The sequence below is a fragment of the Nothobranchius furzeri genome, chromosome 1, assembly GCF_043380555.1.
Source record: "Nothobranchius furzeri strain GRZ-AD chromosome 1, NfurGRZ-RIMD1, whole genome shotgun sequence".
Classification (NCBI taxonomy): Eukaryota; Metazoa; Chordata; class Actinopteri; order Cyprinodontiformes; family Nothobranchiidae; genus Nothobranchius; species Nothobranchius furzeri.
In genome coordinates, this window is record NC_091741.1 from 31,040,518 (window position 1) to 31,053,811 (window position 13,294).

At 45.3% G+C, this 13,294-nt stretch overlaps 1 protein-coding gene across 2 annotated transcripts in view; it reads left to right on the forward strand.

The window, feature by feature from the left end:
• Window positions 1-13,294, forward strand: part of LOC139070171 (zinc finger protein 93-like) — a 74,876-nt gene that overhangs the window by 16,503 nt on the left and 45,079 nt on the right. Inside the window, exons 1-3 of one of the 2 annotated variants that reach the window (XM_070551948.1) lie at window positions 1,907-2,757; window positions 5,792-5,889; window positions 7,767-7,847. In XM_070551948.1, the coding sequence (XP_070408049.1) occupies window positions 5,880-5,889; window positions 7,767-7,847 (91 nt within the window). In that variant the 5' untranslated portion in view covers window positions 1,907-2,757; window positions 5,792-5,879. Of the gene's footprint in view, window positions 1-1,906; window positions 2,758-5,791; window positions 5,890-7,766; window positions 7,848-13,294 lie in introns of those variants that run through there. The other variant, XM_070551912.1, reaches the window with a different exon arrangement.

Below are 13,294 nucleotides of genomic sequence, written 5' to 3' on the forward strand. Positions count from 1 at the left end.
ACAAATGAATAAAGTAAACAATAAGATAAGAGATATAAAATGTACAGAGGTTGGTATGTGCAAAACAGTGGCATTAATGTACAGTATGGAGCGTGTAATGTTGGAACTTGGTGGAGCTCGCGACGAGGCAGCCATACTCGGCGCCATCTTGGCTCATCAATATGTGATATAAAGGTTTACAAACACAAAAGGGTAATTTATTAGAGTACTCGATTAATCGAAAAAAAGATTCGATAGAGTACTCGATTACAAAAATATTCGATAGCTGCAGCCCTAATTTGCAGTCTGTGAAATTGAAACTTAGGACACTCAACTTGTAGCAGTTGGAAAATGGACAATATTGTCCCTGCCCTCTGCAGTTCCTACCGTTTGCTGACAGTAAAACATAATTGAAATGACCTTGAATTAGTATTTAGTAGGGCTGGGCGATATGACGATTTTAGACCGTTTTACGATCTACACTTCTGACGGTCTGTCATTTTTGAGAGACCGTTTTATCACGATTCACAGCTCTGCTGCTGAATTTCTGCCTCTGAATGAAAAGGGAACTTACCCCAGGCGAATGACACGCCTTTGTTTGACCCTTAACCAATCAGAGTGAGTCATAGTAATATATTAGTGCCCCGCTTGTTTGCATTTGTGCGTGAACAAACATGGCTTCGCCGCGGCTGAGCGACAACGAGGTTTTTGTTCCGAAGAGGAACGCAGGGTTTCCTTAGCGCGCGGCGCTAACAACTTAGTGACGTGACATGTCTCGGAGAAAGCGTAAAAACACGTTGGACGCTTCTTCTAAAGCAGGAAAATAACACCGCTTCTTAAGCAGAGCACTACGTCGCCTCGGCTCGTCCACCCTCTGCCGAGCCGGTGTCGGTACCGGACTGAGCTCGGTCGCTGGGTCGTTGGAGCTGCCCCGTGACTGCCTGATGGAAAACCAGCGGGTTTCATCAGACTCGTAGTTTCTTGTTTTTGCTGGGGACCCCCTGTATTTTACCGCTCCCTCCTGCAGTCTTCCCCTATTAACATTTAAAATGATTCTGTAAACTCGTGTATCAATAGAAACAATCTCTGCCAGCTGCAGTAAATGTAGTTTCCAAATAATAAGAGGTGCATTCATCTGTGTATCTCCTTTGATCCGCATTAGTGATATTTTCAGCACCAGAACAGTGAAGCCAAGAAAGAATCCTGAGTTTGTTAGTAATTTTATTTATTAGGTGCATCTGACCTGTTCTATTTTTCTCTGAAATGAGATCAAATCAGTGCTTCTATGGGTTGTCTCCACTCTGCACTGGAAAATTTTACTTTATTTAGAGACTTGTTGCAGAAAATATTCAGAATGTGCAGTTTTTTGCTACCACAAGCGATCTCTGGTCCAGCCGCACATCAGAGCCGTATTTGAGCTTAACTATCCACTACATGAGCAACTGGGAGCTACATAGTATTTTGAACAAGTTAATGTTTGCACAATACGTTTGCAATTGACATGTTTGCACTTTAAATATGTTTACGATTTTAATTTATGTTAAGTTACTTGAAAAACGAGAAAAACAGATTTTTGTAATTGTTTCTCTCAGGGCTTTTATCATCTCTGGTGTGAGTTTAAAATATAAGTGTGTTAGCACTGTGCTGATTATCCCTAATATGAATAAATGTTTATTTATTCAATGTTTCTATTCTTTAATACGCAATTGAAGTTATGCTATTCATGGATAAAAAATCGTGATAAAATCGAAATCGTGATAAAATATTGGAAAAATCGTGATATTCTATTTTTGCCATATCGCCCAGCCCTAGTATTTAGTACTTTGAAAAGATATATTTTGTTTATTTATTTACTTAAATTAAAAAGCTCTGAAAATATTTTTTGATTATTTTTTACTCATTTGTTATACATTATGTTAAGGTTGACAATTATGCAACTGATGGTTTAAAAAATTGTCTTTTTTTCATACTGTTGCTGGCTCTTGTTCTCCAGTTGAGTAATATCACTTGGTCAAGCCTTTCATACATTCCACTAGGGCTGCCACAAACAACTGTTTTAATAGTCGACTAATCACCAGTTTTGTTGACGATTAATCGACTAGTTGTGTCATAAAAGTATAGCTTATTGCACCAGGATGCTCTAATATACCCATCATTAGCTTCTAGTTTGAAGTGTGATCAGCGTTGTGGCTTCTAATAATAAAGAGAAGATGATAGCTTATCAAACAACTTTCAATTAACTTTTTTACCTGTTTGCTACGGTCAGATGGAGGTAGGCGGACTTACATTAAGCATAATTCTGCGCACACGAAGATGCATAAGAGACCTAGATGATGAAGCTCAATGGTTAAAGGAATCACTGAAGCGGTGTGAAGCGCTCCGTCGCGCATCTAGACAGTACCGTAGGAGGCGAGCTGCTATGGTTTGCCGCATGCTACAGGAGCAAGCTATCTAGGTGCGCACAGCTTCCCCCGGTCTCCTCCTCCTCCCCCTCCTCCCTGTCCGGAACTCGACCTCACCAGTCTGAAGCAGCCACCTTGTCCGTAACAAGTCCGGTCCTGTTACTAGGCGCGTCGTCCGGTTAAATTACGGAAAACGTTATCCGGATGTTTGTATTCAGGCACAAAGGTCTTACGGAAAGAGTCCGGAACATTTCCGTTTCTCATGGCCTGTCTGAAGGGGGCGTTACAAACGTCTTCTAAAGGTAATACCGCTAAAGCAAGAGGCAGCTGAGCAGAGAGGCAGGAAGAAACCGCCAAACGTGCTGCAGCAGGCAAAGTAAAAAAAAAAAAATTATATAATAAATGACGCATCGACTGTTAAATTAATCCACCACTATTTTATTTGTCATCGTCGTTGTGACGTGTCAACTAATTGTGGCAGCCTTAACTTTCCACATTACAAAATTGTTCAAAGTATGTATGATTTGTGCTGATATCGTATCGATATCGGTGAAGGCTGCAATATCGGTATTGTATCAGAAGTGAAAAAGTTGTATCGGGACATCCCTAGATGAAAATAAGCTCTTAATCCGAGACCATGGTCTTGAGTCTGAAAAGGGTAGAATGCCTTCTCCAGGTCAGACAGCTTTGCTCTTATGCCTCGGGGGGTGGGGGTAGGGATGGGTACCGAATTCGGTACTTTTTAAGGCACCAACCAAATTCCATAGTATCGACCGAGCACCGATTCACGTCATTTCAAACGGTGCCTCGTTTCGGTACCCGTCCTTCATAACGAGAACTTGCCTAGACAGCTGCGCATGCGCAAGAGCGTTTTGTCGTCGCTCGCTGCGAGCCAGTTGTAAACAGAGCAGCATGGTAGAAAGAACGGACACTAAAGCTTGGGTCCACTTCACTAAATGTGATGGGTAACTGGGTGATGATGAAACCAGCGACAACGATCTAAGTGAGACATCCTCATCTTAATCTGCTCCGGTAGGTAAATAAAATGTTTAAGATAACGTTAGCTTGATATGTTCGCTTCCATTCCGCTAATGGTGCATTCGTTTTCTCCTCGGAACTCCGAATTTCCGACTAGAAGAACATGAACGCGCTCTAAAGTTTGGCTTCACTTTACTCAATGCGACGAGTGAAGATGAAACCAGCGACAACGATCTAAGTGTGAGGCATCATCGTTTTAATCTGCTCCAGCAGTTAAATAAACTGTTTAAGATAACGTTAGCTTGATATGTTAGCTTCCATTGCCACCGTTGTTATCAGCTAATGGTGCGTTCGCTTTCTCCTCGGAAATTCCAACTTCCCAGTAGGAAAAATCAAATGAAAAAAGACTGTAAAAGGAATGAAGATACACAGTAAATTTAGTTCACAGTAAAGATGTTTGCTTCAGTTTAATTATCAGCTTATAAAACTACAAGGACGATGTTAAAATACAAACAGTTGAATGTTATTTATCGTGACATTTATCAAATATTGTTATACATTGAGAAAAATATATATTTAATTATAAAAGAGAATTAAAATAATAAACACTCAAAAGTATCGAAAATTGGTACCGTTAAGTACCGGTATCGATTCCTAGGTACCGGGAATTAGTACCGGATCGATTCAAATGTCAAAGGTACCCATCCCTAGGTGGGGGGGGGGGGGGGGGGGGGGTGAGGGTGAGGCGTGTAGCCATGGTGCTGCAATTTCAGCCTTATGCCGGGGACACACTGGCCGCGGAAGCGCCGCGAAAATGGGACCGCCTTCATTCGGCGCCCTTGTTAAGCTATTCTATAGACCACATGGGCCGCCGAAGCGCCGCGAATCGCCTCGCGCCGGCGCTCCAGCCCGCGCCATGCAACGATCATTTTGGCGTTGGCTCTATTTTTTTCACGAGCCGCGGGTGAATCGCGTCAATTCTGGCAGGAAGTCAAATGTAGACATAAGAGGCAGGCCGGTAAAGTTAACAAAATAAAGCATTTCAAAATAAAATTCCGCAATAGTCAAATGTGTTCGTAAACAGACACTGCAGAAAAACCACACGAACACGCACACACATACACACACATCTTGTGTGCGTGTGTGACCACGTGAAGGGGGTGTGGTTTTGGGTGTCTTTTCACTGGAGCAAACAGGACAGAGAGGCAGAAAGTCTGAGGCAAGCAGTTAGGATGGATGACTTTAAATTAATTATGGAAGTTGAGAAACACAAGGAGCTGTACGCCCCCCGAAAAACATGATTATGTACGTACCCATTTTGGAAGAAACTGCTAGGATACAGCTGCAGAATTGGAGCGGGTTCCAAGAGATTCTACTGGCAGAAACCATCAATCAATCAATCAATCAAATTTTATTTCTAAAGCGCTTCTCAAACAAAGTGTTATTCAAAGTGCTTTACAAAATGACCCCAGATTCCCATAACGGGTTAAAAACATTAACAAACATATGCAATCACACACAGACTCACACACACACACGAGTAAAAATTATATTAGGCTGAGTCCAGATGAGCCAAGTATGGTAACGCAAGGAAACGCCATCAGAGGAGCCGTCTGTCCCGGCAGCATCAGGTCTTCCACACTAACTCAGGGCGCTCAGTGGAGGGGGAGCATAGACCCCCACCTATAGAGCGCCCAGGAAGCTACAGTCGACCACCGCTCCCGGAGCAGAGGGCCCCCACAGAGGAAACACTGGATTAAAATGAGTAAAAATGTAATAAAAGAGCTAATATAAATGACAACAATTAGAAAATAAGTAATAAATAAAATCATATAGACAGTAAAATAATAATTTAAATAATAAAACTGTGCTAAAATATAATCATATAGAACATGCAAAGCAAGTAATAAAATATAATCATGTAAAACGAGAAATAAAACTGTAGTAAATATTTAGATAAAAGCTAACCTAAATACCATAGGTTCACACACACACACACACGTGCGCGTACAAACACTCAAACGTAGAGGAAAAGAGCTGAGAAAAGGCAGAGAGGAAATGGAGGACACAAAGTGTTTAAAAGAAAAACTAGAGCTGAGCCGAGGCGCGCCTCGACTGGGGCGCGTCTGATCTGAACTGAGGAGTGGCGAGCAGCGGCCGAATTTCGTGAGCGATTCGCTTCTCGGCGCTTCCGCGGCGCTTCCGCGGCCGGTGTGTCCCCGGCGTTACTGCGGCTGAGCCTATGTAAGGCAAACACTGAGACTGGAGGAAAAAGTGGTTAGCTCTACTCCGTGAACTCTGGCGACCAAATGTCCTCTTTTCCAGACTGGATCTGTCCTCAGCTGATCAGAACCAAAGCGTTCGATCTTTAATCTCCTGCGTTCTTCTGAAGCAGCGTCTTAATCAGCTCTCCTGCTTTGTTTCTATTGCAGCTGTTAGCTAAACACGGCTAAAGAAAACCTGCTACCACTTCAGGATCATCCATCAGCTGGGACTGATTCATCGTTTGTTCTGGACAACATGGACACAGGTAATGAATGAATGAATACTATTGTCTCTGTATGGTGGACCACAGGAGATTAATTATAACTAAGTCATCTATGAGATCAAGTCTAAAATAATGACCTGTAATTGAATGGAGCCTTCTAGTGTTCTACCCCCCACCCCACAACCATCAGGAAAAGTGGGTGAAGTCTTGCCCATGGACACAACTGCAACAGACTGAGCGGGGCTTGAACCTGCAACCTTCTGATTACTCTTCTGCAACCGTCTCCCTATTTACTATGCACGTTCATCAGTCGTCCTGTGTCTTATTGATGCCTTTACAGTAGGGATGTACACAGTTAACCAGTTAACAGGTTATTGTCATAATCGATTAAATTAATTTTACGCAGTTAACTGGGTGTAATACTTTTTGTGCCACTAGATGGCGCAACAACACCGCTATCAAACATGTTTATTAGAAAACCAGAGAAGAAGTGAGCTTGTCACATGAACAAATACATTTACTCAAAGATGAAGCAGTCAAGAATGAGCACTGTGTGAAAGTATTTTATTCTTGGTAGTGAACACAATGAGCCCCACTTCGAAGCACTGGGCCTAGCAGAATGTGGAAATGAAATCGCATAGCAAACTGAACCAAGACTAGCAACATACAATCACGTAAAAACCAAACTGCTACAGTACCAACGAACCACCGTAAGCCACATCCACAAACCTCTAAAAGACAAACAAAGGCCAGGCTGTAAAAACGCAATACTCAGATAAAACACCAAATCCAACCTCCTCCGAAGAGTCCAGATGATCCCGGATGATTTGTTAAAACTCTGCTTGTGGGATTGCAACATAAGGAGGAGGTTTGGACACATTGTGGAAGATGAGAGTATTTGTTGCACGTTAAAATCAGCCTCCAAATAACCTCCCCAACTGCCACACAGGGAGGAGCCATCAAGGAGATCTCTCTAATCAGTCTCCTCCCTTTGGAGTTACACCAAACAGCCTTTTATGCTGCACCCACGGGTGCAACCACTCATGATCTTAACAGCCTACACCAGATCAGACCAATGGTGACAGAGTGCCGTGAGCATGGACATTTGAAGCAGCCAATCAGCTGGTCGCCCTGGCACAGCAAAATGTGTTTATCAGATGGGTGCATGATTTCTCTCACTTCAGGAGCTGTAACCTTAAAAGTAGTGTCAACTCTTTTTATTAACTTTTGTTATGTGAGTATCTGCATCACTTTGGTTACTGGTATAAGAATAAATCTAAGGGTGTGAGGGTTTTTTGTCTCATTTTTACTTTCTGAGATTCATGTAGTAAAAGTGGCCTCAAAGAGATAAATGCACAAATGTGCACCTTATGTGACGGCTAGTTCTGATCTGACATTTAACATTTGAGAGAACTTCTAGAGATTTCCTGTTTGACTTATCATCCGCCACTTCTCTCTGTTGTGTTTCTAGGTTACTGCTGTTCTCTTTTGCAGATTACACCAACCCTTACTCTGGTGTGTGTGTGTGTGTGTGTGTGTAGGGGGTACTTTGTACTACAGTTTGGAGACATATTTTCACGTTTAACCTGCAACGTATGAACATTTGGCTGGCCCCACAATGGGGAAAAAAGCCTTAATATAGGGTTTCAGAAGTATGGTGTGAATTGACTTTAGTTGAGGTTAAAGTTAGGAATAGGCCATCATTGGTTAGGGTATGGGTTAGGCATATTTCAGACACTGCAATGAATGCAAGTCAATGACTGGTCCCCACAAGTATAGCTGTGTGTGTGTGTGTGTGTGTGTGTGTGTGTGTGTGTGTGTGTGTGTGTGTGTGTGTGTGTGTGTGTGTGTGTGTGTGTGTGTGTGTGTTGCTCCACCAATTTGCTGACACCTGGCATTTCTACATGTGTTTGTTCCAGTTAATGATAGACACCCCAAGTTCCCCAGTCACCAGTGGGCTCCCGCGTTTCTTTGTGATCACAGTTACTGCAATACAACAGGTGAGTAAACAATAACTTCCTCTTCCTTGTGCAGAAAATGTGGAACCAAGCTGCTGGCGTTGGTTAGTTTCCTGTAAAACCTAATACATTAATATGTCTTGGGTTATCTAAGTAAACAAACTGCACATTTTTTGTTACATGAAATAATCTAGTTTTTAGTTTAATTTCAATACTTGCGTAAACATGTGACATTCCATTTGTGTGTTTGCACAAACCCTTAAGGTTATCACATCATTTGATCAAAATGAGTATCTCCTTCATTAGGTGAATATTCGTCTTCGTCTTCGTCTTCCTCCGCTTATCCGGGTCCGGGTCGCGGGGGCAGCATCCCAATTAGGGAGCTCCAGGCCGTCCTCTCCCCGGCCTTGTCCACCAGCTCCTCCGGCAGGACCCCAAGGCGTTCCCGGACCAGATTGGAGATGTAACCTCTCCAACGTGTCCTGGGTCGACCCGGGGGCCTTCTGCCGGCAGGACATGCCCGAAACACCTCCCCGGGGAGGCGTCCAGGAGGCATCCTGACCAGATGCCCAAACCACCTCAACTGGCTCCTTTCGATCCGGAGGAGCAGCGGTTCTACTCCGAGTCCCTCCCGAATGTCCGAGCTCCTCACCCTATCTCTAAGGCTGAGCCCGGCCACCCTACGGAGGAAACTCATTTCGGCCGCTTGTATCCGCGATCTCGTTCTTTCGGTCATTACCCAAAGCTCATGACCATAGGTGAGGATTGGGACGTAGATCGACCGGTAAATCGAGAGCCTGGCTTTCTGGCTCAGCTCCCTCTTCCCCACGACAGATCGGCTCAGCGTCCGCATCACTGCAGACGCCGAACCAATCCGCCTGTCGATCTCCCGATCCCTCCTACCCTCACTCGTGAACAAGACCCCGAGATACTTAAACTCCTCCACTTGAGGTAGGACCTCTCCCCCGACCCGGAGGTGGCAAGCCACCCTTTTCCGGTCGAGAACCATGTTCTCAGATTTGGAGGTGCTGATCCTCATCCCAGCCGCTTCACATTCGGCCGCGAACCTACCCAGCAAGAGCTGAAGGTCAGAGCTGGATGAAGCTAGGAGGACCACATCATCCGCAAAAAGCAGAGACGAGATTCTCCTGCCACCAAACTCGACACACTCCACACCACGGCTGCGTCTAGAAATTCTGTCCATAAAAGTGATGAACAGAACCGGTGACAAAGGGCAGCCCTGGCGGAGTCCAACCCTCACTGGGAACAGGTCCGACTTACTACCGGCTATGCGGACCAAACTCACGCTCCTCTGGTAAAGGGACTGAATGGCCCTTAACAGAAAGCCACCCACCCCATACTCCTGGAGCGTCCCCCACAGGGTGCCCCTGGGGACACGGTCATAAGCCTTCTCCAAATCCACAAAGCACATGTGGATTGGTTGGGCAAACTCCCATGCCCCCTCCATCACCCTTGCAAGGGTATAGAGCTGGTCCACAGTTCCACGGCCAGGACGAAAACCACATTGCTCCTCCTCTATCTGAGATTCAACTATCGATCGGACCCTCCTCTCCAGTACCTTGGCGTAGACCTTTCCAGGGAGGCTGAGGAATGTGATCCCCCTATAGTTGGAACACACCCTCAGGTCACCCTTCTTAAAGATGGGGACCACCACCCCGGTCTGCCACTCCCTAGGAACTGCCCCCGATGACCACGCAATGTTGTAGAGACGTGTCAACCATGACAGCCCTACAACATCCATAGCCTTGAGATACCCAGGACGAACCTCATCCGCCCCCGGGGCTCCGCCGCTATGTAGTTGTTTGACTACCTCAGCAACTTCTGCCCCCGAGATCGGACAGTCCATCCCCAGGCCTCCCAGCTCTGGTTCCTCCTCGGAATGCGCATTGGTGGGATTGAGGATCTCCTCAAAGTATTCCTTCCACCGTCCGACTATAGCCTCAGTTGACGTCAGCAGCTCCCCATCCCCACTGTAAACAGTGTGAGCGAGTTGCTGCCTTCCTCTTCTGAGGCGCCGGACAGTTTGCCAGAACCTCTTTGGAGCCGATCGATAGTCCTTCTCCATGGCCTCACCAAACTCCTCCCACGCCCGAGATTTTGCCTCGGCAACTGCCACTGCTGCGCCCCGCTTGGCTATCCGGTACCTGTCTGCTGCCTCCGGAGACCCACAGACCAGCCACGCCCTGTAGGCCTCCTTCTTCAGCCTGACGGCTCCCCGAACCTCTGGTGTCCACCAGCGGGTACGGGGGTTGCCACCACGACTGGCACCGGCCACCTTACGACCACAGCTAGCAACAGCCGCCTCGACAATCGCAGAGTGGAACAAGGCCCACTCGGACTCAATGTCCCCCACTGCTCTCGGGACGTGGTCAAAGCTCTGCCGGAGGTGGGAGTTGAAGACCGTCTTGACAGGTTCTTCTGCCAGGCGTTCCCAGCAGACCCTCACTATGCGTTTGGGTCTGCCAGGTCTACGCGGCATGTTCCCTTGCCATCTGATCCAACTCACCACCAGGTGGTGATCAGTTGACAGCTCCGCCCCTCTCTTCACTCGGGTGTCCAAAACATACGGCCGCAGGTCAGATGATACGACTACAAAATCTATCATCGACCTGTGACCTAGGCTGCCCTGGTACCAAGTGTACCGGTGGGCATCCTTATGTTCGAACATGGTGTTCGTTATGGCCAAACTGCGGCTTGCACAGAAGTCCAATAACAAAACACCGCTCGAGTTCTGATTAGGTGGGCCGTTCCTCCCAATCACACCCCTCCAGGTCAAGCTGTCATTGCCCACGTGAGCATTGAAGTCCCCCAGCAGGACAATGATGTCCCCTGATGGAGCACTATCTAGCACTCGTCCCAGGGACTCCAAAAAGGGTGGGTACTCTGAACTGATATTTGGCCCATAAGCACAAACAACAGTCAGGACCCGTTCCCTGACCCGAAGGCGCAAGGAAGCTACCCTCTTGTCCCCCGGGGTAAACCCCAACACACAGGCAGAGAGTCTCGGGGCTAACAAAAAGCCAACCCCAGCCCTCCGCCTCTAACCCGGAGCAACTCCAGCAAAGTAGAGTGTCCAACCCCTCTCCAGGTCTCGGGTTCCAGAGCCAATGCAATGTGTCGAGGTGAGTCCGACTATATCTAGCCGGTACCGCTCAACCTCTGCCACAAGCTCCGGCTCCTTCCCCGCCAGCGAGGTGACGTTCCATGTCCCAAAAACTAGTTTTCTTGTCCGGGGATTGGACCGCCAAGGCTCCCGCCTTGGTCTGCCACCCGATTCGCATTGCACCGGACCCTTCATGTTCCTCCTGCGGGTGGTGGGTCCACAGTTGGACGAGCCCATGTATCCGGTTCGGGCTGGGCCCGGCCGGGCCCCATGGGCGAAAGCCCGGCCACCAGGCGCTCGCTCACGGGCCCCAACCCCAGTCCTGGCTCCAGGGTGGGACCCCGGTAACCCTCCGGGCCGGGTACTCCGACTCTTCGTTTTAACCGCCATGAAAGATCCTTCGAACCGTTCTTTGTCTCACCCTTCACCTAAGACCAATTTGTCATGGGAGACCCTACCAGGGGCACTAAGTGCCCCAGACAACATAGCTCCTAGGATCATTAGGGCACTCAAACTCCTCCACCACGATAAGGTGACGGTTCAAGGAGGAGGTGAATATGTTTTTTTTTAACATTATGTTTATTGAAGTTTATAATACAGAACACTCAAGAATAATAGTACAGTTAACATGGGATTTATTTTAAAGAACATAGTCCTCAAAATAAACAACTATATATAAAAAAACAAAAAAAAAACAACAGTAATAAACAACAAAAGAAAGAAAAGGGAAAAAAATATATATATATATATTTATATATATATATAATCAGCACCAAGTATCACTTTCCAGATTAATTCACTTCATAATGTCTCAGAAACTCGATTAGAGGTAACCATATTTCTTCAAAATATGCCCCCTTTCCCCTGACAATATAAGTAAGTCGTTCCAATTCAATACATGATGCCATCTCCTTGACCCACATATGGCTTGAGGGTACATCCATTTTCTTCCAATACAAAGATATTAAGCGCCTCGCTTGCAGGAGTCCAAAATCAATTAACTTTATCTGTCTGATGCTTAAGTCACAGTTCTTTGGATATATACCCAACACACACAATTTTGCTTCAACAGGTATACTTGCTCCAACAATCTTCGATAAAGTTTGCGTGATTGATACCCAGTACTGTTGTAATTTTGGACAGCTCCATACACAGTGAAGCAGAGTGCCCTTCCCATCTAAACATTTACTGCAGCTATCTGGAATGACAGGTGACCAGCGATTCAGTTTGACTGGGGTTATGTAAGTTCTCATCAACCACTTATATTGTAGAAGTTTCATCCTCGTATTAATTGATTGTCTTTGGGCTTTTAAACATGCAGTTTCCCAGTCCACCTCCTGTATCTCCTCTTGGATGTCAGCTCTCCATGCGTCCAACTTGTCAATGGCAGATTCCTTATCATGTGTTAATAGAGCTGTATAAACTGAGGAGATATGACCTCTACCCACTGGCATTTGAAGTATAACATTCTCCAAGTGTGATAATGGTGGCTCAGAAACAATCTGTTTATATTTTGACATAATGAAATGTTTAACTTGTAAATATTTAAAAAAAATGTTTTTTGGGGATGCCGTATATTCGGCATAGCTGATCAAATGTAAGAAAACTGCCATCCTTATAAAGATCTGCCACCTTCTGTACACCTTTATCTGCCCAGATTTTGAAACCCCCTTCCGCTCTTCCTGCTTTAAAACATATGTTGCCCCAAATAGGTGTGAAACGAGAGATAGAAGACTTATCTCCCATATACTGATGGGCCTTATACCAAATATCTATTGTGTTTTTTAAAAAGGGGTTATTTGTCATTTTTTTTTAATTGTTTAAGCTTGCAGAATATTTTTTCAACTGAAAATTTGTTACTGATGTTTGCTCAATTTGTAACCAGGCCGGGGGTGTCTCAGTGGAAAAGTAAAACATGGCTGAGTGCAGTTGTGCAGCCCAGTAATACAGTCTAAGATTAGGGAGTTGTAATCCCCCTCTGTCATATGGCAGGTACAACAAGCGAAGTCTTAGTCTAGGTTTTTTGTTATTCCAAATAAATCTATTAAAGATACCATTTAGCTTATCAAAGAATTCTTTTGGAAGAGGCAGAGGAAGTGACTGGAAGAGATATAAAAATGTTGGCAATATATTCATTTTAATCATGTTAATATGGCCAATCACTGATATGGGCATTGTCATCCATTTATTTAAAGATTCCTCCACTTCACTTATCAGTGGATCATAGTTTGTTGCTACAATGGTATCAATGTTTTGGGTGATTTTAACTCCAAGATACACAAATCCTTCTTTTGCATTAATAAACGGGGTCTGCATAATAGGATTTAGCCTTTCATCCTTATTCAGAAATAGAATTGAGGATTTT